We start from the raw sequence: 27,799 nt of genomic DNA on the forward strand, positions 1-27,799 counted from the left end.
TATTGGTAAAATAATGATCTTTCATATAAGGATCACTAAAGTTTCACTCACTCTTACCAACATGGCACCTTTATTTTTCTAGATGAACATTTTACTTAAAAGTAGCGTCTCTAAAAGAAAAAAAGAAAAAGACAAAGACTAGGGTCTCTAGTGCCCTCTGGTGAAACTTACTGACACTGGGTATCCAAAAAAGTAATTCGGCTCACAATGGAAGAGTTAAATAGCAGAATTACTATCTGTTTACATGTGACAAATTGTGATTTGCTGCCTTGGGCAACCTCAGAGGATGCCTTGATCTCAGGCAGAGTTTCAACTTCCGACACCCAGTCAAGCTCATGGCAAAAAATACTTCTGGAATTTTCATCATCACTGCCTTCTTAAAAAAACAAAAACTGTCATCATATTATAAATGGGAGAAATGATGTGGGAAAGTCTCTAAGTGATTCAGGTTATAATCCAGACCGAAAACACAAAAAAGGTTAATAGGACAGCAAAAATGATAGCTAAAGCTTAGCATGCAAGAAGGGCTCTTTTAGCGGTCCCCAATTCCTAGCCCCATCTTCTTAATAACGGATACCACGATTCTAGCCAGCTCTGTGCATAGTTTCTGGGAGAAAAGGACCTTTTCCTCACATTTTAGGAAGCAGACCTATTCCAGACGAAGGCAATGGCTAAACGTAAATGTCAACAGAGTCTGAGTTCATTCTCTAGACCAAAGACTTTGGACTTAAGGTTCTTCAGTTCTCCTTGCAGCTTATGTGCCCGTCTATTGCTGTCACGCACCTCACACAGAATGGCAAGATCCTGGTTTGCCTGGGCATTCAGTGTTGCCTAGAGATTGGGAAAAAAAAGAAGAAATGATTATGGCACATTCCAGGAGAAAGAAATCAGTCATAAAGACTAGGCTATGCTGGCTCCTTTTTGGCAGACTTTTAGCACATAAGATAAATTCAATCCTTAGCTTGCTAATGACTAAAAGAAAGAAAATGTAGAGTAGAATTAAAGCAGAAAAGGCATGAGACTCTGCTTTTCTATATGATAGTAAAGAAGCCATAAGATAGAGGTCAACAAACAATAATGAGTAAAAACAAAGGCCAATATAAACGTTACTGGTAAATTTGCCAAAGAATGGGAAAGAAAGCTTCTCTTCTGTAACTAACCTCGTTTGGCACATAGCAATCATTTAGGATATGTAGATTACTGCTTAAATCTAAGAAGGATTCGGGGCGCCTGGGTGGCTCAGTGGGTTAAAGCCTCTGCCATCAGCTCAGGTTATGATCCCAGGGTCCTGGGATCGAGCCCCACATCGGGCTCTCTGCTCAGCAGGAAGCCTGCTTCCTCCTCTCTCTCTGCCTGCCTCTCCCGCTACTTGTAATCTCTGCCTGTCAAATAAATAAATAAAATCTTTAAAAAAAAAAATCTAAGAAGGATTCGGAGGCAACCTGTATTCTAAATAAAGCTGTGTTTGAGGGGAGAAACTACTTCATTCCTTACTTGCTCTCTCTCCATTGGTAAAATAGACACAGTTCTTTTCATCTGCTTCTTGATCTGGGAAGGAGGAAGCTTTCTGCTAAGTTTAACTCAGATGGAAGTACGATGGTGCAGACTAGCAATGATTTCAGTCTACTGTGTCTTCCCTCTGCTGTGTACTTAAGCTGCTTTAAATGAGACTTAAAGGATGTCGATCCGCTAGGGTCTACCACCAGGGAAACAGCCCATCTTTCTTCCCAGGAGCCCTCACGACCATGTTTCCTTACCTGCACCCCTTTTCCCCTTCTCGGTAATTCAGGATCAGTGATTACCTTATAGAGGGTTTGCTCCAAGTGTTTCAGCTTTTGCCGGAGAATCTTAATATCCGTCTTAAAGCCTTCTACTTCCAGGATGCGCCGATTCTCCAAGGCCTCATAGCGTCTTGTCATCACCTGTAAACGCTTCCCCATCTTGTTAGTGCGATCCTAAATATAGAGACATGGCAAGGCATTTGTGAAGAGAGGGACACATTCCCGGAGCATCTGCGCTTCCTACCCCATCAGAAGTGGCAGAGAATTTGTACCTTGAAGATCTCTCTCCTCACTCCCTCTTCCTCACGAATTCGGGCAAGTTCTTCTTCTAGGGAAATGCACTGCTCTTGATACATGTTGGACAATTTTTTCTCTTGAACCAACTTATCCTTTAGGGACTGCAGGTCAGAGGGAAAATAAAATTACAATTTTGGTAATTCAAATAGTACTTAGGCAACAAAAGAAAGGAAAGAAATGATTTCCATTAAGTCTCAAACGAGCTAAGGAACAAGATGGCAAGGAACGTTGGAGAACATCTGAAAGTCTCCTATTTCTAGATTATTCTCTTAACCTTTTCCTGAAGTGTCCACAGTAGAAATTCTTTAAAATAAAACAAGTATTTTGAGCTCTGAGAAGGGTCAGATAATGGAGCTTAGAACTATACCAAGTAGGACATGACAACATTTGTTTTGGCACAAATTTGCTCTTCTTTAAATAGAAACAACAAGAACACATAATATACATGTTCCAATGAGCAGAGGGAATGATGGATAAAAAACCTTAATCAGCTCATGTTTCTTCCTTACACACAATCCTTCAAAGACATACAACACTTAGAGCTAAATATTCTTACCAGGCATGTAAAGGCCCTAGAAGGCCCTCCACGACTGGCTGCTACCCACCCTCCAACCTCTCTGCTTACCACTTCTTTCTTGCTTATCCCTCCATGACCACAATGATATTCCCTCTCTTCCCTGGACATACTTCAGACTTGCTCTTCCCTCTGCCGGGAATGTTCTTCCCCTAGGTCTGTATGGCAAGCTCAGTACCATTTTATAGGTCTCAGCAACAATATCAGACTTCACAGAGGGTCCTTGTGCTTCCCTATAAAAGCAGACTTTCAGCAACTATATAAAATCTTCATATAATCTTTTCAATTCCTTAACACCATTTTTTAAAATAAGCTATCATTTTCTGTTTTGTTTCTGTACCCTCTCACCCACGAAAGTTTTTACTTATTCATTTGTTTCTGTACCCTCTCACCCATGAAAGTTTTTATTTATTTATTTATTATTTAAATAGTCTCTATACCCCATGTGGGGCTTGAACTCAAAAGACCAAGAGGTGCATGCTCTCACCACTGAGCCAGCCAGTCCCATCTTCCCTCCCCACCCCCCACCCATTAAAATGTAAACGTGGCAAAGGCAGACCTGATCTAATTTATCTACTGCTGCAGAGCCTAGCCCACAGTAGGAGTGCAATAAATATCTGTTAAATGAATCAATCAATAGTTCACTTTTCTAAATCCCTAAACACTATAATGATAAGCTACTCTTTGAAACCTAGTTCTTGAGGCTGCTGCTGTTGTTGAAGCTTTCTGGACTGAATGGCTCTTATATTTCAATACTCAGGTTCTTTGGAATTCTCTGAGTTCTTTCAACTTTTCCAGAAAAATTAACAATTTCTGTAGGACATAAGAAAACTACCTTAATATATTCATTTTGGTTATGATGAGTCTCATGAATGACTGGCCAAACTTTTCCGATTTTTTCTTCTTTCTTCTTACACTGCACGCTGTATTGCTTAATCTTCGACATCAAATGATCCTTTTCAAGCATCCACGACTTCTCTTTATTTTGGCTTTCAAATCTGAGTTGCAAAAAGTCTTTCGTGCTCTCATAGAGAAGATCTTGGGTGTGATGGAGACTATGAAAGAAAATACAAATGTGGACACCATGTTTAGGGGTACATATGGTACATAGTTACTCAAACGAAGGGAAGATATGGGTTCTTTAAAAATTGTGCAATACATAAATTCTATAAAATATCACTAGCAGTATTTAAAAGACACAATCTAATCACTGGTAAACTTACATGTTTTACTGGACAAAGTGTAATGTACCTATCCATGCACACTAGTTCACAGACTGGTCTTTTTTTTTTTTTTTTTTTTAAGATTTATTTACTGGGCACCTGGGTGGCTCAGTTGGTTAAGCCTCAGCCTTTGGCTCAGGTTATGATCTCAGGGGCCTGGGATTGAGTCCAGTATTGGGCTCCCTGCTCGGCAAAGTCTACTTCTCCCTCTGCCCCTCCCACCCTGCTCATGATCTCTCTCTCTTAAATAAAAACATTATTTTTTAAAAAGATTTATTTATTGGGGCACCTGGGTGGCTCGGTGGGTTAAGCCTCTGCCTTCGGCTCAGATCATGATCCCAGGGTCCTGGGATTGAGCCCCGCATTGGGCTCTCTGCTTGGCAGGGAGCCTGCTTCCCTTCCTCTCTCTGTGTCTGCCTCTCTGCCTACTTGTGATCTCTGTCTGTCAAATAAATAAATAAAATCTTAAAAAATAATAATAAAATTTATTTATTTATTTGAGAGAGAGAGCATGCGCACATGCATTGGGTAGGAGGAGGGGCAGAGGGGGAAAGAGAATCTCCAGCAGACTCTCTGCTGAGTGTGGAGAACAATGCAGGGCTTCATCTCACCACCCTGAGACCATGACCTGAGCTAAAATCAAGTTAAGTTGCTTAACTGACTATGTTACCCATGTGCCCAACGTAGACTGGTCTTTATATTTTCCCAATGCTAATACTAGTTTATATCATTAAAAGATTTACAGAGATATCTACACAGAGCCTGCACAAGTATGGAATATATTCCCTGACTGAGGGTGAACACAAGTTCTAAAATGTCAAAAATAGTTTTGGTTTTGTTATGCTGTACTCCACACGTAAACTGCCTGGTATCAAAACTTGTCCTTTCCTCAACATCAGTTTCCTCCATGGAGAGAACGTGACAACTTTAGCCCATTTAGTTTCTCCATTCTCTGAAATTCTGTATCAGTTTAAATTTCTACCCCTGTGGTATAATTTGACACTTGCTCATAGACTGTGTCGTGTTTTATTTATTTTAATTTATTTTACTTCATTTTATATTTAACAATTTATTTTTTTGAGAGAGTGAGTGAGAGAGAGAGAAAGCACAAACAGGAGGGGAGAGGGAGAAGCAGACCCCCACTGAGCAGGGAGCCTGACTCGGGGCCCAATCCCAGGACCCCAGGACCACAATCTGAGCCAAAGGCAGATGCCTAACTGATTGAGCCACCCAGGTGCCCTTGTCATGTTTTAATTGTCAACAGGCATAATTTCTTCTCTCTCTTTTTTTTTTTTTAAAGATTTTGTTTTTAAGTAATCTCTACACCCAACGTGGGTCTCAAACTTATAACCCCAAGATCAAGAGTCACGTGCTTTCCCAACTGAGCCAGCCAGGCACCCCAACATGCATATTTTTTCTAACCTGAGTGAAAGCATATCCCCTATTTATCATTTACTTTTGCCTTGCTATCACCATATTGTTAAGAACAGTACCAAATACTAAACATACAGAGAGTACTAAACAAATTCCTGCTGACTATTGAGATTTAGGAATAGGCAAATGATGTTTCTATCTTCAAAAAAGGATATCCCTAAGAAGTCAGCAACTCATCAGTTTAACATCAATACTTTCTAGAAAAATACTGTATCAAATGATCAAACTACTTGCAAAGAATATTAAATACCATGAGGCAATCACTGTAATTTTCCACTGGCCAAATAATGTCAGAGAAACTTAGTTCTTTTCAGGAGTAATAGGATACACAGATAAGGGGAACATGAGCGCATAATGTAGGCACAAAGCAGGGTAACTATCACCAGACAAATGTATACATATACTCAGGTATATACGTATATGTATAAAGAGAGACTGATTCAGTTACCACAAGATCTCTCGTGCTTTCAATGAGTTATTTTATTCTATTTTACATTATGTTCTCGATTACAAACTGAGCAAGAAACAGTCTTGTTAATGTATAAATGGTATGAAAATGAGACCCAAAGGACAGTCATTAAAGGCCTTGGATTTCATGCCATTCAATATCCTTAGGATGATCTATCTAATGTAAGGGACTGATTATATGCTCAGATGGGCAGATAATGCTAAACTAGGATGGTTATTAATCTGCTAGAAGACAGATATAAAATTACAAATTACTGTGACAATTTAAAAACACTGCTTCCTTAAAAACAATTAAAATCCAATGAAAAATGAACATGCTATGTGTAAGCACGAAATACCAAACATGAAAATGAAGATGGAGATGTTCTGGCCACATGAAAACATATTATACTGTGTTAAAAGAAACAGAGTCTGTCTGTAAGGTGCCTGGGTGTCTCAGTGGGTTAAGCCTCTGCCTTCAGCTCAGGTCATGATCTCAGGGTCCTGGGATCAAGCCCCAAATCTGGCTCTCTGCTCAGCGGGGAGCCTGCTTCCCGCCCCCCTCCACCCCCCCACCTGCCTCTCTGCCTACTTGTGATCTCTGTCTGTCAAATAAATGAGTAACATCTTAAAAACAAAAACAAAAACAAAACAAAAAACAAAAAACCTGAGTCTGTAAGAGGCAGAAAGCATTTTCTAGCCTGTATTGGTCAGAGATCTTAATTTAAGAATCACATCCAATTTTAATCATCCCACTTTTTTTTTTTTTTAATAGACTCCACGCTGGGCATGGAGGCCAAGGCAGGGTTTGAACTCATAACCTTGAGATCAAAACCTGAGCTCAGATCAAGAGTCAGATGCTTAACTGAGGCCACAGCACGCCCCTGGGGAACAGACATAACTCCAATAGGTGGTGATTAGTGCCACGGGAGGCAGGCGAGTCATCAGAGGAATGCGGAGGAGGAAAAATTAAATTCTGCCGGGGGAAGTGTTCAGAGAAGAGATGACCATGCACAGCCAAGTGCCTGCCACACAGCAAGGATCCCATAAGCAACAGACATGAGTGGTCAGACTGAAGGACAGGTTAAAACACAGCAGTAGAGGAAGAGCTAAGACTGAAAAGGTTAATTTGGTGCCAGATGACGAAGATTCTAGTAATTCATGCTGAGGCAGCAGGACTTTATCATGAGATAGATGGGAAGCTATCATATGTTTCTGAGCAGTTGGTAACTCCTAAAGGAGCAGTTGGTAACTTCTAACTCAGAACAGTGAGGAAGAGTGTAGAAGGCGGTGGGATCAGTGATAGGAAGAACAGTTAGATTACTGCAGGAATGTAAACGACAATAGAGCTGGGGGACCCCTGACTGGCTCAGGAGGGGAGAATACCCGACTCTTGGGTCTCAGAGTCACAAATTCGAGTGCTATGTTGAGGGTAGAGATACTTAGAAAAATATAAAATCTTTAAAAAAAAAAAAAAAGAATAGGTTGAACCAATGTGAGAAGAATAGAGGGAGAGAACGGCCTGGAGAGGTTTCCCAGGTTCATCATACTCATTAGGGCTCAGAATTCAGGAATAAGAGAGTGGGGAGTTCAAGATAACTCTAAGGTCAGGAAGCTTGGGAAACAGGATGGATATCTTTAAACTAAATGGGGAAAAGAATGCAGTAGTAGGTTTGAGATGGGACAACGAGATGTTTCTTGGGGAAGAAAAACAGTCTGCTTCAGTCGTGGTAAGTTGGAGGTGTTCGAACATTATGGAAGAGATCTGTACAGCACAGTCTGGGCACTGGAACCGTTAAAAAATCTGAGGAGGGTCAGAGAGGTAGAAGAATCAAGCGAGGTGCTACAGAAAGCAAAGAGAATTAATCTCAAAGAAAGGGAGCTCAGAGGTACTGAATATACAGAATGATACTAGTTACAACGGGCACTGTAAAGAGATTATGAAGTCAGTGATGACCTTAGAAAGGGCATGCTTGGTAAAACAGCGGGGATGAAATCCGACTGCAGAAAGGTGAGGAAAGGCAGGCAGGCAGGTGCGGAATTCAAGCAGTAAGGACAGAGAGTTTGTGGTTTTTGTACAGGTACGTAGTCATTTTCCCCACATTCGTGAAGGGCCAAACAAAAGAAAAGGTCCCTACTGTACTGGGCTGCACTGGATAACCTGTCAGTGGATAAGAGAACATTTCTTCACCACTAAGGTCAGGCTAAAAGTCAGGTGGGTTAAACGGAGCATGGGGGGGTACTTGGCAGCTATCCAAGAAAAGAATCAACAGCACTCCTGCAGAAGCCCGGACACCCACCTACACAGAGGCAGGGGTGTCTGACAAAGACGAACTTTCCAGATCCCTTTCAGTTGCACAGTGCTATGCTGCTAAAGGACAGGACTGTTAACTTCCAAGCCACTCAGAAATATTTACAGATCTGTCAGGTGCAGCTTTCTTGAACACTCACTTTTTGGTAAGCTCTTTGATTTTGTCCTGATTTCTCTGGTGATGAACTTGTATTTCCTCAATGCGAATCCGTCTGTCCTCCATGAGCCCTTCAACTTGCTCCCTAGAAAGCTTGGTCTGCTCTTCCAGCTGAGCCTGCAGTGATTCCACCTAGACAGGCCAAAAGGGGTGAAGTATCCACTCCTGTCTCACTTCCACTTATTTCTTACCTTAAAAAGTGAGTCTTTCTCTAGAAAACTTTAGAAAACAAAACAAAAAAATCCACAAACAAAAGCATGGCAGCAAAACAAATAGAAGAAAAGTCTTAAGTGTACTCCTTTTCATTTAATGTCTTACACATGGGGTTAGGCTACACAAGAGCAAGCTCTGTTCACACCACACAGGATCTGCATCACACACAAAAAGCTGGAAAATCCAGTTTCCTCTACCCTAACATTTTCAGCTTTTCACTATCTCCCTTTTGGGATTCTTAGGACTATCTCCCTTCTAAGACTCCCTAGTTGCATAGAAATAGAATGACTCCTTTCTTCATCTTTTAATTTGAAAAGTGAAGAAAAATCAGTATCATGTTATTTCCTTCTCTGATTCTGGTTGTCATGACTCCCAGGGGAGATACTGGCCAAAGGCAGAAACTGTCATTTAAAGCAACAGACCCTAGTAAGGACAGGAACTTGAGTGCACCTAGAAAAAAACCATGGTTGCAAGTGTTCCACAATTACCAGGCGGTAGAAGGATGATTGGTGACTTTAGAACACATGCACTAAATAAATGGATATACCCCTACTGGTCAATCTATCAGCAGAGACAATTGTAACTCTCTGTGTATCCCTTAGGCCACAAAGGGAATTCTTACTATATGATGGTTTTGTTGGGTAGGGCTAGGGATAGCACTTCTAGAATGGCTGAATAGAGAATAATGGTTTTAAAACATAAACTCTCAGAAATTAGGAACAACCCAAATTTTCTTAATCACTTGATGCCTAGATATATGTGCGCAAGGCCGTGAAAAAAATGAAATCTTGCCATTTGTAACAACATGGATGGAACTAGAGGGTATTATGCTAAGCGAAATAAGTCAGTCAGAGAAAGACAATTATCATATGATCTCAGTGATGTGAGGAATTTGAGAGGCAGGCAGAGGATCATAGGGGAAGAAAGGAAAAAATGAAACAAGACAAAACTAGAGAGGGAGACAAACCATAAGAGACTCTTAATCTTAGGAAACTGAGGATTGCTGGAGGGGAGAGGTAGGGGTTGGGGTAACAGGGTGATGGACATTGGGGAGGGTGTGTGTTGTAATGAGCACTGAGTATTATATAAGACCGATGAATCACAGACCTGAAACAAATAATATATGTTAATAAAAAAAAAAGAAAACATAAACACACACACACAAAAGGAAAAAATAATATGTGTGCAAGGAGATGCTTATATGATAACAAAGATATGTTACACAAAGCTAAACTTGTGGACAGAAACTGTTCTGGTCTGCTTTACCTGTAGGATAAGTGTTTGTATGTCTCTCTGATATTGCTCAGAACTTTCTTCCTTCTCTCTCATTGCTGGTTTTTTTTTGTTTGCTTTAGAATTTAAAATAGAAAACAAAAATTAATCAAGACCTTTACTTAGTTTTTCTTTTGGCTATTCGAGCATCAGCAGACTTCTGCAGAGGAGTCTGATTTCATTTACCTAGAAGAGAAGGAAAGGAAGAAAAAGGAAAGCATACAATGACTATAGCAATACTTTTTCAAATGAGAATCTCTCTAAAGGAACTCTGCTAGGATGTCTCCTGAATAATAATATTCATCTTTCTAAAGAATATACTAAATTTTCCTTTGAAGTTGTATCTGTTTTCTTCATAAAATCGTATTTAATCAGAAAAGATAAGGAATAAGGAAAAGTAAGTCTAAATATTTGGTTATGATGGATCACCCAATTTTCAAAAGACAAGATTATTTTAAAAATAAGAAACACTAAAATTACACTGAACAAAATTCCTAGGATGATTCAAGAAGCTCACACTAAGAGAACAGATCTTAAAAGTTCTCATCACAAGAAAAACAAATCTGTAACCACTGTGGTGATGAATGTTATCTAGAGTTATTGTGGTGATCATTTCATAATATATGCAAATATTGAATCCTTACATTATATACTTAAATGTAATGTTATATGTCAATTACATCTCAATTTTCTAAAAAAAAAAGGCAAAGAAAGAAATAAAATTGGGATTTCCATTAAAAAAGGGGGGCGGGGGGAAACTGAGGCTTAGAAGCTAATTAACATTCTGTGATCCCAGAAGTTATCCAAATCTGTTTTATTACCTATAAGCATGTTTATTATGTATTCTTTATTCTCCTTTATTAAAACATCACGGGAAGGTTAAAGGAAAAAAAGCTCAGTGAGATCTTAAACCAGCAGGGACATCAATATGAACATTCATTATTACCACATAGTAGAAACAAAATCTAATTATTTGACTGTGTTCTTGAATTCTGCATCAACGAGAATTTATAGCAATACGGCTGGTACCTGCTCTGAAAGCTGAGGAAGATTCATTCTGTTCACATATACCTATAGCCTGGATAGTCTTGGAGTGAATGCTGACCTGAAGAAGCAAAAAACCCAAAAAGTATAGAGTTAGCTTTCCTATAAATGTTGTATTTCACTTTTTAGCTTTACTTATATAGATCAAAACACTACTCACAAATACAATTGGTCAAAATTACCACAATCAAATAAGGATGTCATGTGTGAGGGACACTAAAGTGGACAAAACTCAGTGCTAGTGAAATAAGCTAAAAAATTAAATTTCAGAGTTATTTTATACTATCTGCTAAAAGAAAGGGGTGGGGCATCTTTGGCAAGGACCTTTAGGAAAATAACGGGAATACAAAAGCATGCATATGTAGATATGCACAAAGATGCTCACTGAGGCAGTTTATAGAAAAGTAAAAATAAAAAAAAAACTATATACACACAAATATTTCTATATGAATGGGAAAAGAGCTTTATCTCTGGGGATAAAAGAGACTGCCACTTTTATATGACAGATTTCTGAAATCTGTCTGTTTTTCATAAAGACCATGTAGTACTTTATCAGCATAAACTACGATAAAAAAGAAATCTGAGTATTGCGAATTTGCTCCCACACTAAGTCAGCTCCTGCTTTCCTCTCTAACCTCACCTAAAACATCCACTCCTCTGTGCTTTAAGGTTTCCAAACAGTGAAATGATGCCACTTCCCAAGGTTTTTTTGGGGGAAAAAAAATAAATGAAAGCACAAGGCTCTTTGTAATTATAGAAAATGCTTTGAAGACTTAGGGACTAAGACAGCTAACTCTCCTTCTATCTTCTTTAGCAAGTACCAAAATTGCTCTTATTATAGACCCCAACCTATTTTTTTTATAAAAAGTAATGCTTACCATGCCGTACCAAAGATTACTTACTTTGTTTGGAGGCTCCTTATAAAAATAGGTCACTTCTCCAGTGTCTGTGCCCACAAGAGCCAAGAGATTCTGAATCTTTTTCTTGTCTTCTATCTCCCTGCAATTCTCAAAAGTAACCACATATTGTGTTCAGAGGAAATAAATTTTTCTGTTTAAAGGATCTCCTGATTTATTTTTAAGACAATGGCAACATCAAATTAAAATTGAATAAGATTTATTGAGACCCTGGCTCTAATTTTTAAAACATCAGATATTTATATCCAGAAATTGAGAGAGGGGACCACAAAATAATTTCTTAGTTGGTTCTAGAAGAGAGTTATAGTGGATGTTGGGGTACCCTGCTCAGATTCCCCTCTTCAGCACTAATGGGATCATTCCTCCAACTGCCAGCAATGTTGCAAATTGTGGCTCACAGCTGAATCTCTCTCCAGAATTGTCCTCAGTCAAGAGGGACTGCCTTAACCAACTGTATACCCAGTGGACAGACTGGACCCAGGGCCTGGCTAATGAGAGGGCAGAAAAGTCCAATTCCCTTGCTTCAATTCAGAATACCTCTGAAGGGCCATCCCAGCTTCAGTGCACCCTGTGGCATTGGCTGAGGTCTTCTGTAATTAATTAAATAGTTCTACTGCTGCCCAATCAGACTTTATTCCTTCATAGGTGGTTATCCCTGAAGGGACTCTCCAAATAATCTCCTGCAAGCAAATATCCATTACAAAGTCTGTTTTCTGGGGAACCCAACCTAAGACAGTTGATATCAGAAATGGACCAAGGAAGCAAACTCTAAAACGAGATTTCAGAGTCTGTGATATGGAGATGGTTTATAGAACATAGTGTTCTTGTGGTGCCTGGGTGGCTCAGTCGGCTGAGCATCTGACTCTTGATTTGGGCTCAGGTCATGATTTCAGGGTCATGGGATCCAGCCCTGTGTTGGGCTCTGTGCTCAACACAAAGTCTGCTGGAGGTTCTCTCTCTCTCCCCATCTCCTTTGGCGTCACCTCCCGTTGTGCTCCTTTCCTCTCTCTAAATAAATAAAATCTTTAATAACAAACAAACACAGTGTTCTTAGGGGCAAAACAGACGGGTGGTTAACAGGGTACAGCTTAAAAAATTAAAATAAATCAAAGATGGGCTCCTGGGTAGCTCAGTTGGTTAAGCGTCCAACTTTTGATCTCAGCTCAGGTCTTGATCTCAGGGTTGTGAGTTCAAGCTCCACACTGGGCCTCACATCAGATGTGGAGCCTACTTAAAAGAAATAAATAAATAAAATAAAATAAAATAAAATAAATCAAAGATGAAGGGAGGCTAAGGGCAGCACCCTATGCAAAAGCACAATTTCTGATCCATTTTCCACACCTCAGCCAGCGTAAATATTATTACTTGACAAAGAAGCTGGGTCCCCAGGAGGTAAGACTTGGTGACACCACAGCAAGTACACGATAATGAGTCTCCTAGTCTTTCCCCAAAAGACCCATGGCCATTTATTTAGGTAATTATACACTGGAGAAAAGGAAATACACAGGTAATTCAAGGACTGATAGATCCAGAGTCTGAACTGACATTGATACCTGCCATTATCATGGCACTGGAGTATATAGGAACCATGTAATCAATAGAATTTTGTACCAGGCCCAGCTCACAGTGGGTCCACTGGGTCCAGACCCAATCAATTGTTAGTTTCCCCATCTCTAAATGTATAACTGGAAGAGACATATTTCGTAGTTGGCAAAGCCTCCAAACTGGTTTCTTGGCATCTGGGTTAAGGTAAGAGGAAGACTCCAAAACTGCCCCTCTCCACCCCTGCCAAGATGGAAGATAAAGACTTAAAAGATGTAGGGGTCAAAGTCACCATCAAATCCCCATTTAATTCACAGTATGACCTATGCAAAACCAGAAGGATAACAGTGGACTACTACCAAGGAGGTCAAGGAGGTCCCAATTTCCGTCATTGTTCTAGAAGTAGTGTTTTTGCTAGAGTAGATTAACTTGGTTTTAGGTACATGGTATATGGATACTGATTAAGCAAATGCATTCCTTTCCATTCCTAACAGGACCAGAAATAGTTCTCATTTGTGTGGGGTGAACACAGTACACTTTTACAGTCTTTCCATAAAACCATGTTAACTCTTCTGCATCATATCAAGTAAGTCTAAATAGACCTGGATCTGGCCATACCACAGATTTCATTAGTTCATTACTAATGATATCAGATTAAATTAGATTGGATAGACAAGAAATGGCAGATGTATTAAAACCCTTGGGTAAGATACATGGGCTTGAGAGGGTTGGAGTAAACCTTTCAAAGCACATCAGTGAAGTTTTAGGGGTCTGATCTAGGCATGACCAGACATTTCCTCCAAAGTAAAGGACAAATTACTGTGCCTTACCCTTACCAAGTAGAAAAAAGGACTCTTCAAATCTCTTAGAGACCACATCCCATACTCTGGGATACTGCTTTGACCCATATATCAAGTGACATGAAAGTTGAGCTTTCAGTGTGGCCCAGAGTTGAAAGGAAATTCTGCATTAGGTCAAGGCTAAAACTATTAAGGAGATTGAGTTGATAATCAAAAACCTCCTGACAAAGACAAACTCTGGACCCGATGTCTTCACTAGTGAACTCAACCAAGTATCTAAAGGACACCACCAATAATTCTCAAACTTTTCTAAAAACTGAAGAAGAGACAACTACAGACCAATATCCCTCACGAACACTGATGTGAAAATCCTCAACAAAATACAAGCAAACCAAATTCAGGAGCATTAAATGGATTACACACCATGATTAAGTGGGATTTATTTCTGGAATCCAAGCATAATAGTTCAGCATATGAAAATTGATCAATGTAATATACCACATTAGCAGAATGAAAGGAAAAAAACCACAATCATCAATTGATAAAACTCATGTAACAATATTCAAAACCCTTTTATGATAAAAACACTCAACAAACTAGCTAAAGAAGGAAACAACCTCTACCCAATAAAAGCCATGTATGGAAAACCCATAGTTAACATCATACTCAATGGTGAAAGACCAAGTTTTCCTCTATGATCGAGAACAAGACAAGGATGCCCATTTTCACAATTTCCATTTAACACAGTATTGGAAATCCTAGCCAGGGCAAGTAGGCAAGAAAAAAGGAAGAGACATCCAAAGTAGAAAGAGAGAAGTAAAATTATCTCTGTTCACAGATGACATAATCTTATATGTAGAGAACCGAAGGGTTCCACAAAAACAACAAAAGCCAAACCAAACAAACCAAGGAAATCCCATTAGAACTGATAAAAGAGAATTCACCAAAGTAGCAAAATACAAATTCTTCATGCAAAAATCAGGTGCATTTCTATACACTAATGGTGAACAATCTGAAAAGGAAATTAAGACAATAATTTGCTTTATATTAGCATCAAAAAGAATAAAATACTTAGGAATTTAAAAAGAAAGTGAAAGACTTGTATACTAAAAACACTGTTGAAAGAAATTAAAGAACACATACATAAATGGAGAGATGCCATGTACATGGATTGGAAGACTTGGTATTATGATGTCAATATTACCCAAAGCCATCTACAGATTCAGAGCAACTCCCATCAAATCTCAATGACACTTTTCTCAGAAATAGAAAAATCCACCCTAAAATTCATATGGAATTTCAGGGAACTCAAAATAGTTAAGACAATCTAGAAAAAGAACACCATTAGAAGACCCACACATCTTGATTTCAAAACTTACTACAAAGTTACAGTAATCAAAATAGTGTGGTACTGACATAATGACAGATCTTTAGACCACTGGAATCAAACAGACAGCCCAGAAATAAGTCCCACATGTATGGTTAAGTGATTTTCAACTTTCAATGGAGAAAAGACAGTCTTTTCAACAAATGGTGCTGGAAAAACTGGATATCCAACATGCAAAAGAATGAAGGTGGACCCTTACCTAACACAATATACAAAAGTTTATCTTAAAATGGATCAAAGACCTACCTGTAAGAGCTAAAACTCTAAAACACAGTTGGGGGTGCCTGGGTGGCTCAGGTGGTTGAGCACCTGACTCCTGATTGGGGCTCAGGTCATGATCTCGGAATTTGAGATGGAGCCCTGTGTTGAGCTCTGTGCTGGGCATGGAGTCTGCTTAAGATTCTCTCTCTCCCTCGCCCTCTGCCCCTTCCCCATACCCATTCATAAGTGTTCTCTCTTAAAAAAACAAACAAGTAAACAAACAAACAAAAAACTATAGTGATACTGGATTTGGCAATGATTTTTTTAATATGAATTTGAATATGGCCTTAAAAAGCAATGAAATTTTATACATGCTACAACATGGATGAACCCTGAAAACATCAGGCTAAGTGAAATAAGCCACTCACAAAGGGACAAATACTGTATGATTCTACTTATATGAGGTCAAATACATAGACAGAAAATGTAACAGTGGTGACTAAGGGCTGAGGAGGGGTGGTGATGAGGAGTTATTGTTTAATGGGGACAGAGTTTCTATAAGGGATGATGAAAAGTTCTAGACCTGGACAGCGGTATGGCTGCCTGATAACATAAATATACTTAGCACCACTGCACTATGCACCTGCAAATGACTAAAACGGTAAATTTTATGTTACGTATATTTTATCACAATTAAAAAAAAATTTAGTAGTGGATCCTGTGGAACACTGCTCAGATGCCACCTTCAGGACCTAGACATCCATCACCCAAGAGCTGAGTCCTTCTCCAGGAACTGCCCTAGGCTGACAGGGGCTGCCTCTCTCAAATTTACATCCCCTCCCTGGTGACAGCTGACATCCAATGAGTAATCACTATGGGGTACAAGGGTCAACCCCTTTGCCTCTGAATGGCTGTCCTGGCCTCAGAGCTCTCTGTGCAGTTGGCTAAAGCCTCTTCTACCACAGAATCCCAGTTCAAATTCTCCCTCTGCCCAAATTTGCTCATAGATATTATTGCTGAGTCCCCCAACTAACCATCCTTGTATCCATCTCAGAGTCTGCTTCCTGGGGAACACAACCTAAGAGAAATGTATCTTGTTTAGTGTGATTTAGAAATAGAACTCCAATATTTCCCTTCTCCCACTGGGTACCTGATTCTCAGTCGGTCGTTTTCTGAGTAGAGGCGTAAAACATGTTCCCGTTCCTGGAAGAGGCAGACCTGTATATCGCTTAGGGCTTTCTGCAATTCCGCAATCTCTTCCTCCCTCTGCTGCAAATCCCATTCTAGTTTATGCTGGGGGGGGGAAAAAGGTAATTGAAAAGATACTGCACTTCATGGGATTATCTCTGATTAGATCTGGTAGATCAGGTCATGCAGAAATATTACAGAGTGGGGGCACCTGGGTAGCTCAGTTGGTTGGGCATCTGCCTTTGGCTCAGGCCATGATCCCAGGGTCCTGAGATCAAGCCCCGTGTCAGGGTCCCTGCTCAACAGGAAGCCTGCTTCTCCCTGTTCCCCTGCTTGTGTTCCCTCTCTCCCTGTGTGTCTCTCTGTCAAATAATAAAATCTTAAAAAAAAAAAAAAAAAGAAATATTACAGAGTGAATGGTTTCACCAACATGGAATTCAAATGACAACAACAGGTTGTGTACAGACTTGAGTTTAACAGCTGCAGGGTGAGTGGGATGTTTGCCTATAACATCAAAGCTCTTGTATCTTTCTTTAACAGATTACAGAACCCTGTAACGCCATATGATTTACCTGTTCTAGTCACACTTTTTTTTTTTAATGCTTTCTATGTAATAAGGATTACAAAATTTTGGAAAAACACAGATAAAAAGGTATGATTCTTGCCCACAGAGTTGAAGAATTTTGTTGTGGGGGAGAGACATGCAAACAACTAAAATGAAATAGTTATTTCATGAAAGAGCATGCATAGTAAAATGGTAGGCGGGAAAGTACAGTAGAGTAAAACCTCTGCAGGTTTTGGGTAGTCAGAGAACACAGGCAAAGCTGGAACTTGAAAAATGAAGACTGCTACAGACAACCAGAAGACGGGTACTCTTGGGAAAGGGAGAGAAAGACCGAACCATCAGAGACTTAAGTGTCTGGGTAATCCCAAGTATTTCAGTATTGCTGGAGTGGACAGCGAGAGGCAAAGTGGGTAAGTATGAGGCCCCAGGCTGGATACTGGTGTGGAGGACACTTTAATAGTTCAGGGGAGACATAATGAGAGTTGGAACCAATGTTGAGGGAACAGTGATTAAGTTCTTGGAATGGGTGCAGTGACATTTAGGAAGCAGAATCAAGAGGACTTGCCAAGTGACAGAAGTAGGAGCTGGGGAGAATTGCAGGCAATGATACCATTTACAGGACACGGAATAAAGAAAAAGCAAAGAGATAGGGAATGGAAGGAGGGGAAACATCAGTGGTACACATCATGTGTGGGTAGGGTAGGAAAGAGAGAGCAGTTCAGACACGGGCGTGTTAACAAGGAACTCTGGAGAAAAGTGAGTCCATATGAGTTATTTGGTGTCATCACCTCATATGTGGTAGTAGAAGGCATGAATACAATGGGACCATATATGGTGGAATCTGGAACTTTGATACTTAAGACTAAGGAAGGGGGGCGCCGTTGATGGAGACTGAGAAGAACCGGTCAGAGATGTAAGACAGAAACTGGGAAAGGAAATCAAGAAAGGACAAGACTGCAGAAAGGAGAGATCAATAGTGACAAATACGGCCAAGGCCATGAAGAGAAGAGATCATTTTGACTAGCAGGTTCCAGAGACCACAGGGGGTGACTTTTAGTGGAGCAATGAGGATAGAGACCAAACTGCAGTCAAGAGGTCATTGAGTGGGTGACAAAGTCAAGCTATTCTAAAGGTATGGTTGAGAAAGAGGCACCTACATAAGAGAGAAGTTAGAGGGGAAAGTCAACTACAGAAGGGTGTTTTTTTAAGTTGGGAAAGACTTGAGTAGGTTTATATACTGAGGACCAAAAGCCAATGTCAGGCAAGAAGTTAAAAACAGAACACAAAGGGGCGCCTGGGTGGCTCAGTGGGTTAAGGCCTCTGCCTTCAGCTCAGGTCATGATCTCAGAGTCCTGGGATCAAGCCCCGCATCGGGCTCTTTGCTCAGCAGGAAGCCTGCTTCCTCCTCTCTCTCTGCCTGCCTCTCTACCTACTTGTGGTCTCTGTCTGTCAAATAAATAAAATCTTTAAAAAAAAAAATAGAACACAAAGAGAAGAGAGATGATGAAGCAAGGTTTCTGAGGAGGAGAAAGGGTTGGGGGTCAGGGGGACTGCTGGATCAGTGCAGCCTGAACAGGCAGAGACAGCTCGTCCCCGAAGCAGTAAGAGAGGAGACATGGATGTAGACGTAGGTAAATTGTGTGGATGGGCAGGAAGGGAGCACATGTGTGATAGCTGGTGTTTCCTCCATAAACTTGGAAACAAGATGGCCGGAGAGAAGAGGACTAAGAAGGGGTTGCAGGCTGGTGGAGGGTGAAGGTATGGCACAGGTGTGCACAGGCCAAGAAAACTGCTGTATAGTGACTAAGGATACAGATGGACAAGTTTATCATGAATTTATTCTGTAATGATATGTAACCGTGTTAGGACAATGGTTCTCAACTGGGGGCGATTTTGCCTATGCTCCAGGAGAAACTGAGCAACGGCAGGCATTTTTGATGGGTCATGAACTGGGGATGGGGGGGGATGGGAGAAGAGGTGTACTACTGGTATCTGGTGAGTGGAGGCCAAGGGTGCTACTTCAAATCCTACAATGCGCACGATAGTCTTCACGACAAACAAGTACCAAGCCCCAAATGTCAATAATGCCAAGGTTGAGAAATCCTGCTCCAAGGGAAGAGGTGGTAGGGAACTGGGCAAAATTCTAGCTAGGGCTTGTGCTATGCAAGCAAGGCAGAATAAGCAAGGGGTCCCACGTAGGCAGTACAGCTCCTGAAGTGAAGCCCAGGGGAGCCTGGATTAGAAAGGAAGGATGTGAGTTCAGAAGCTGGCAGGCAATGCTTAGAAAACTGAACTGTCAAGGAGCTACAGAGCTAACAATGAAGTTAAATGAAGTCAGGTGTAAGGAGGTGAAAGATCTAGAAGTATACAAGAGACCGAGATATAAGAGTTTTAGAGGTCCAGCAGCTGGGGGAGATTATGACCTAGTGAGGGACCCAAAGGGTGGATAGGTAGCTAGGCTGAGGAAAAAAGGAATAAAAAAAGAATTTCTTAAATAAGATATCTGCTTATGGTACGAGCTGGCACTGCTCTCAGAAACGAACAGACTCAGTCAGAGCCCTAAAAGGGTACAGCGCGTCATCCCTTTCACCTGCGCATCACAAGCTGCTTTGTAGAGTTCCAGTTTCTTCAGCAGGTCCTCATTTTCTTCCTCACACTCGGTCATCCTCTTTTGGTAATATTCCAGAAGCTCCTGAGAAGGGCATAGGACAGCCAGACGATCTTCTGTGGAAGGCAAGGGAGTCGACTCCATCGAATCCAAGAAAGACATTCTCTTCCACTTGGTGGGACCACTGAAACCACAGGGAACATCGTGTTTGGAGACAGTCGTTGGTCTGTGAGAAATCAAAAAGGACATAGTCATTCAACGATATGAACAGTTATAAGACACTGCAATTTCTTAAATAAAAAAGTTTATGTTCTTGAAGTGCCATAATTAAGGTGCTCATAAACCTTCAAGGTTTGATGTTCTGGGTTAGTAAGTAGTTTTATGAACCAGTTTCCAAGTATTAAAGGCTTACAGCTAGATTCAAAATACATGTCAAAATAGTAAAAAGATCATTAAAAATGAAATATTACCCAAGTAAGACCCAGTAATAACAGAAAATTTAATACTATTAAGACACAGAACAAAAGAACACATTCCACTGCTGGTGGGGTCTAACTTGACACTACAGAGAGTAATTTGGCAGAATCTAGTAAAACTGCCATCCCTCTTGTCCTAGAGAAACTCATGCATATGTGTACAAGGCAACACACATGAAAATGTTGATAGCAACATTATTTGTAATAACAAAACCGGTAAACCTTCCAGACATCCACTCAATAGAGTAATGGATAAATTGTGGTATATTTATATAAATGGAACATTACTCTAAGTCATTAGAAACAATGGATTAGAGATATCCAAATATCAATGAATCATTCAAACAACATTAAGTGGTAAAATGTACGTAGAGGCATATGTAGAAGATATTGCCATTTAAGAATGGAACTTGCCAAATGAAACTGTTTTTAGGAACAGGTACATGTAAGTGGCAAAATTATTAAGAAAGGAAATGACAAATGTAAGATTCAGGATTAGAAGATATAGCCTTAGTTAGTAACCACACAATCACACCAGCATCAGAACGTTTAAATTACGCAGACCAAGACTAGACAAGACCAAAGGCTAATGAAAGGCTAGGCAAGAAGTTCTATTTGTTTGTTTTTAGCAAACAAGAGCGTTCAGCTGAATCAATGCCAAGTCAGAAAATAAATGGTGTGGAAGTGGAAAAACCCTGTGAAAATTAATCCACTTTGGCTAACTCCCTGCAGAAACTTTATACTGGATTCCCAAAGCTGTAGTTAACAATGGAGATGGTCAGCACCTTTAATAAGTGTGTATAGAAAAGATATTAAAATTCACTTTCAGCTAGCATGAAGGGGAAAAAAAAATCCTAGTATTTTCTCAATCACTAAAAGCTCGTGACAGAAATGTTCTTTTACTTAATGTTTCATGTCTTCAAAGGGAGTTGCCTTGTAAGCACTCTGGATGCTTACCAGTGGATGAACTAAGAGGTCCTGCTGAGCTTTTGCAGTGGAGAGTTGTGGCAAAGAGGATGAGGAGGAGGATGCCTGTTGTGCGGGAAGCTGAGGGCAGAACCAGAATTAAAAGTCCCCTGCTTATGCATGCTGGTTGTTTCCTCTGTAATCCAGGATCCACGGGCACTATACCAGGCCCATTCAAACTGCCTGGATTCGGGTATCAACATTTACTATGTCCCAGTTTTGCATCCTAATGGCACTTAATAAGAATAGATAAATGACATGTAATATAGTTCAAATCCAGAGGTTGGAAACATGCTTCTAAAACCTTTCTAGTTTCTCAGCTAACTTGTGCTTCTGGCTACAGAACTCTTGATTCTTTAATAACTCGCAAATAGGCAAATGTCTTACTTTCTGCAGACAGGGGTACGCACTGGGGTAAAGTTCATGCTGTCCTCTTCACACCTGTCAAATACACAAAAATTCAGAATGAAGGGTCAGGAACAGACCAAAAAAACAAAAACAAAAACAACAAAAACAACAGTAGAGGATACAAAGACAGGTTCCCTTTCCACCATCACATGCTGGTGAGAATGTGACGCTCTACAATGTAGGATTCTTTAAAGTGGTTCCAAATCCTGAAAATCTATGACTTTTGAATCTTCATAAGGCATTTATCATTACTATTTTTGAATAAAATCATTATGGCACCTAATGTTTGGACGGAGAAGCACACACAAAAGAAAAGCCTCCTTAACATGGAGGTTGTCTGTAGCAATGCAAAACGAATTGACAGTCCTTTTGCTGAAATAGGAGATGCAGAAAAGTTCCTAACAAGGGACGGTAAATGGAAATTAATTTAATTACACTAAATTTAAAATAACTACAAAGCCACTGACATCTGGTGAACTTTTATTGTTTCATCTTAGGGAAAGAAAAAATTACTTTCAAGCTTTTTAAGGTCCACTTACAATCTCCATTCCAATTGCTAACATGGGGCTTGGGTTCCTCTATTTGAATAATCTTATCACAGAAATTTTCATGAAGATAACCTCACAGTCAGGGAGGGAACAGAAGAGAAGGAGAGAAGGAGGAGAGAAGAGGAGAAGAAAGGGAGAGGAGGGAGGAGAGAAGGAGGGACGGAAGGGGAGAGTTTATTTTATTAGCTTTGGGGAATGCTGGCTTATCAAGCATGCTTTGTCAACCCATTCTGATCTTGGGCACGATGATGTAATATTCTGTTCTTGTGCTCTTTTAATCTGTATGTATCTGTTTATAATCTTTAGTCCTTTGGAGAAGAATTTCATGAACAAGAGTGAAGAGATCATCACTCTTGTTAATTCTAGATCATTTTCCCACTTGGAACCCCAGAATGCCTCTGCACCTCCTCCTTAAAACCTTTCTTCATTTGCCTTCTAGGACACCAGAGGTTCCTGGTTTTCTTTCTTCTTCACTGGTCATTAATTTTCAGTCACTGCCCTCTTTTTTATCTATACTTAGGGCCTTGGTGACTGTATAAAGTGTCAGTTTTAGGGGTAACTGGGTGGCTCAGCCAGTTAAGTGTCTGCCTTCGACTCAGGTCATGATCCTGGAGTCCTGGGATTGAACCCCACATCAGGTTCCCTGCTTAGCGGGGAGCCTGCTTCTCCCCCTCCCTCTGCCCCATCCCTCCCCTAACTCATGAACTCTCTCTCAAACGAATAAAAAAAAAAAAAAGTGTCATTCTTAAATACCACATACACACTAATGGTTTACAAATTCCTACCTCCAGGGCTGACTCCGGCCTCCACTCCACTCATACCTATCTCATTGCCCTATTTATTATCTCCACTTGGATGTCTTACAGGTCTCTCAAGCTTCCCAAGTCCAAAACCAAGTTCCTGAAAAACACCTACCACCAAAACCTGCTCTTCTCTCAGAATTCTACACACCAGTAATTACTACCTCTATCTTGCCAATTGCTTATGACCAAAAACCTTGGAGAAATTTTACTCCTCTTGTCCTACCTGCTATGCTCAATCCAAGAGCAAATCCCCTTGGCTCTACCACCAAAATATCCAGAATCAGACAGTTGCTCGTGCCAATGCTGCCCTGGTCCAACCCACTACAATCTCTTGCTTGGAGGACTAAAATAGCCTCTTTATTGGGTCTCTTTGCTTCCACTTTCAAATTCAGCCCCTGCAGTCTATTTTCAACACAGCAGTTAGATTATCTAAAACGTTAAGTCAAGGGAGGCCTGGGTTCAGTTACTTAAGCATCTGCCTTCGACCCAGGGTCCTGGGATGGAGTCCCACATCGGGCTCCCTGTTCAGCGGGAAGCCTGCTTCTCCCTCTCCCACTCCCCTTGCTTGTGTTCCCTCTCTCGCTGTGTCTGTCAAATAAATAAATAAAATCTTTTTTAAAAATTAAAAAATAAAAAATAAATAAAATGTAAGTCAAAATACAAAACTCCTCTGCTCAAAAGCCTCCTAAGACTTTTAATTTTAGTCAGAAAGCCAAAGTCTTTAAAATGGCTTCCAAGGTCCTACATGATCTGGCTACCCCAGGACTTCTGTGGGCTCACCTAGAACTCTCCCCCTGCTCAATGCGCCACCAACGCTGGCCTCTGCTGTTCTTCAAACATGCCAGATAAACCTTTACCTCAGACTTCCACCTTCTACTTCATTTATGATGTTCTTTTCCCATTTACCTATATATGGCTTGCTCCCTCTCCTTGAGGGTTTTAATGCACCTTCTTGGCAAAGTCTTCTCTGACCATCTGGCATCTCCTTACCTACCTTCTCTGCTTCACTTTATCACCATCTGACATAACTAGAAAATCAGTTTCTGCTTCTGTCATTTCATTAGCTTCCTTCTGCCCACCAACCCTTCAAGCATGCCATCTCTTTTTCTCACTCTCTCCTTTAAAATGACTACTCTCCTCCTTTAAACTCACTTTCTTCCACAAAGCTTCTTCAAACTGGGTGAATTTGTCTCTTGTAAAAACCTAGAAAATAGGGACGCCTGGGTGGCTCAGTTGGTTGGACGACTGCCTTCGGCTCAGGTCATGATCCCGGAGTCCCGGGATCAAGTCCCGCATCGGGCTCCCAGCTCCACAGGGAGTCTGCTTCTCTCTCTGACCTTCTCCTCGCTCATGCTCTCTCTCACTGTCTCTCTTTCAAATAAATAAATAAAATCTTTAAAAAAAAAAACACCTAGAAAATAAAAATGGTAATTGGGTTGGAATGGTAGGATTATGGGCAACATTTTTTTTAACAGCTTTATAGAGATATAATTAGGTAATTCACATTCCATACAACTCAAAGTGTACAATTCAATGATTTTAGTATATTCAGATATGTGCAACCCTCACAATTACAGAACATTTTCATCACTTCAAGAAATCCTATAACCTTTAGCCATCAGCCCTGTGTTCCACCTCCCCTCAAGCCCTAAGCAACTACTAATCTACTTTATATTACCTTTTTTTAAAAAAGATTTTATTTATTTATTTGACAGAGAGAAAGATCACAAGGAGGCAGGGAGGCAGGCAGAGAGAGAGGGGGAAGCAGGCTCCTTGCTGCACAGAGAGCCCAATGCGGGGTTCAATGCCAGGACCCTGAGATCATGACCTGAGCTGAAGGCAGAGGCTTTATCCACTGAGCCACCCAGGTGCCCTACTTTCTATTTCTATAGAGCTCCTTAATTTGGACTTCCATAAGAATGAGATCATATAGTATGTGGTCCTTTTGTGGCCGGCTATGACGGATTTCTTTCACTTAGCATGATGTTTTCAAGGTTCATCCATGTTGTAGCAGGTGTTAGTTTTTCATTGCTATATATGGCCAAATAATATTCCCTTTTATAAATACAGATGAATGTCACTGTTCTACAACTATTTAAGAGTAACTTGGAACTTTTTCTTTTTTAAAATAATCTTTTGAGTCATTTGTTTGTTTGTTTTTAAAGTAATCTCTATGCCCAATGTGGGGCTCAAACTCAAGACCCCAAGATCAAGAGTTGCATGCTCAGGCCCCTGGGTGGATCAGTGGGTTGGCCAGCCAACTTTTGGTTTTGGCTTGGGTTATGATCTCAGGGTCCTGGGATTGAGCCCTGAGTCAGGCTCCATGCTCCGTGGGGAGTCTGCTCAAGGATTCTCTCCCTCTCCCTTTCCCACTGTTTGTGCATGCTCTTCCTCTCTCAAATAAATAAATAAATCTTTAAAAAAAAAAAAAAAGAGTTGCATGCTCTACCAACTGAGCCAGCCAGGCACCACAGAATATCTTGGAACTTTTAAAGAGACTTCTAAGAACCTGTAACTTTTCTTCTTCCTTATAGTAACTATCCTCATTCCTTCTCTTGCCTGTGACTACTGCACGTCAACAAAAACGGTATCTACATTCACATCTCATTTAGTTTTATAAACCTCTCACAGTCTGACTTCTACAACATCTGGAAGGCAGCTATGCTCACCACTATACTACCAACGCCTACTATAACATCTGAATTGAAGTTATTTTCTTGGTCATTAGACACCCAAATGAATGAATTCAGCTGCTTTCTTGGTTTCCCATCCACCACCCAGCAAGTCACTCCTCGAATTATTTATTTATTTATTTTAAAAATATTTTATTTATGTATTTATTTGAAGGAGAGAATATGCAGGGAGATGGACAAAGGGAGAGGGTGAAGCAGGTTCCCCACTGAGCAAGGAGCCCAATGTGGGACTCGATCCCAGGACCCTGGGATCATGACCTGAGCCACAGGCAGGCAGGCACCCAACCCACTGAGCCACCCAGGTATCCCCACTCCTCGATTTATATGCTTACTTTGACAGTACTGATCACCTTTTTAAAAATATTGTAGTTCAGAGCTTGGGCTCTGAAATCAAACAGGCTAGGGTTTCAGTCAAAGCTCTGTCCCTTATTAGATGTGTGATGAGGCAAGTTACTTCACCTCTCTACACTCGAGTTACTTATTAAAAGAGAGGGAGAATAGCATTTATCATAGGTTGGTGTAAGGATTAAATGAAATAATGAGTAAAAGGGCTGAGCAGTGTCTGACATGCTAGTGCTCAATAAATGGAGATCATTACTATTTTTACTGATAATTTTCCTCCCTTGGTTCAAAAGGTTCTGTCTTCAACTTTCTTTTCTACTTCCCCTAACCACTTCTGTGGGAACATCATTATTCCCACTGCGTTTATGACTACCTCATTATCTAAAACACTCCCTGGCACAGAGTAATAATTATCATTGAATGAACAAATGACATCTTTCAATATTCTGATTTGAATTTTCAATTTACACCCCCACAACAACTCTGTCAAGTTTTTATTATTCCTTAGTTCTACAAATGAGGAAATTGGGGGCTTAGACTATCCTGGAATGAGGGAATATTGGAACGCATTTCCAGGACCTCCAAATTCTACACCCCGTTTACATTTCATCCCGCTGTTGACTCCCTCTTGCTAAGGCTCCCCAATCCTCCAACACCCCCCTGAAACCTTTCTCTTTGCACGTCCTAACTTCCCTCTTCCGGTCCCCGCACCTATTTCTCCCTCGCTAAGTATTTTTTTAGTCTATGGCCCCATTCCCCAATCCCAGCATCCTAAACCCAAAACTCTGTACTCACGCCACACTAAGCCTTCGAGTCAGAGACCCCAACCGAAAAACAAAACTTAAATCCGGTAGCGAAGCGGCGCCACTGAGCGTGCACGAATCTGTCCAATCGTCCACGAGTTTACACGACGCTTTGGACTGCGCACCAATAGGAAGGCTAGTCACACAGAGACACGCCCCCCCCACATTCCCCGCCCTTTCTCGCTACGGGCCTAACCGCGCAGAGATCGCCGGGAAGTGTAGTTTTACTTCTGCACACAGCTTCCGGGGGTGGAGGATGTAAACCGATTGCAGCCCAGGCCATCTCAGCACTGGCAGTGTGCTGTTTGGAGTCAGAACGCACCAGTTCTGGGCACACCCAGTTTAAGCTTGCTCAACTACTTCCTTTTCATGAAAAATTATGCAGGCACGCGATGCATAGTTATGGAATGGATCACAGGATTATTATATGTTGCAATTTACAAGCTTATATTAAGGTGAATTTTCTAAGAAATAGTATCTTTTTCAATGACCTGGTGGCCTAGAGCCAAGATAGGACCTGTGGTTCACTTTCTACAGAGAATTATGTATATAATGCTACTATTTTTGTCAGATAGCAGACACTACTTCCTTTTCCTGAAATTTGTGAAAGACTGGCTTTAATCATATTAAGCTAGTTCAAAATTAATTGTAGTCAGGCACCTGGGTGGCTCAGTCGTTAAGCGTCTGCCTTCGGATCAGGTCATGGTCCCAGGGTCCTGGGATCCAGCCCCACATCCGGCTCCCTGCTCTGCCGGAAGCCTGCTTCTCCATCTCCCACTCCCCCTGCTTGTGCTCCCTC

General features: G+C 40.8%; 1 protein-coding gene across 2 annotated transcripts; it reads right to left on the reverse strand.

Moving 5' to 3' along the window:
* Positions 1-27,045, reverse strand: LOC111159800 (coiled-coil domain containing 77). 2 transcript variants are annotated; one of them, XM_022522410.1, is made up of 12 exons: positions 26,993-27,045; positions 21,791-21,844; positions 19,944-20,187; positions 16,751-16,893; positions 11,656-11,752; positions 10,730-10,814; positions 9,704-9,786; positions 8,208-8,356; positions 3,488-3,707; positions 2,054-2,179; positions 1,803-1,955; positions 1-831 (listed from the first exon to the last, which is right to left on the reverse strand). In XM_022522410.1, exons 2-12 carry the CDS (start codon positions 21,826-21,828, stop codon positions 685-687), a joined length of 1,485 nt encoding a protein of 494 aa, XP_022378118.1. In that variant the 5' UTR covers positions 21,829-21,844; positions 26,993-27,045; the 3' UTR covers positions 1-684. The 2 variants fall into 2 exon arrangements, with proteins under 2 accessions (XP_022378118.1, XP_022378119.1); XM_022522411.1 differs by lacking the exons at positions 21,791-21,844; positions 26,993-27,045 and having other exon boundaries at positions 10,739-10,814; positions 16,751-16,818; positions 19,944-20,177.
* Between the last annotated feature and the right edge of the window lie 754 nt (positions 27,046-27,799).

Source organism: Enhydra lutris, unplaced genomic scaffold (assembly GCF_002288905.1).
Source record: "Enhydra lutris kenyoni isolate GAN:26980312 unplaced genomic scaffold, ASM228890v2 scaffoldscaffold69, whole genome shotgun sequence".
In the NCBI taxonomy this organism is placed as follows: Eukaryota; Metazoa; Chordata; class Mammalia; order Carnivora; family Mustelidae; genus Enhydra; species Enhydra lutris.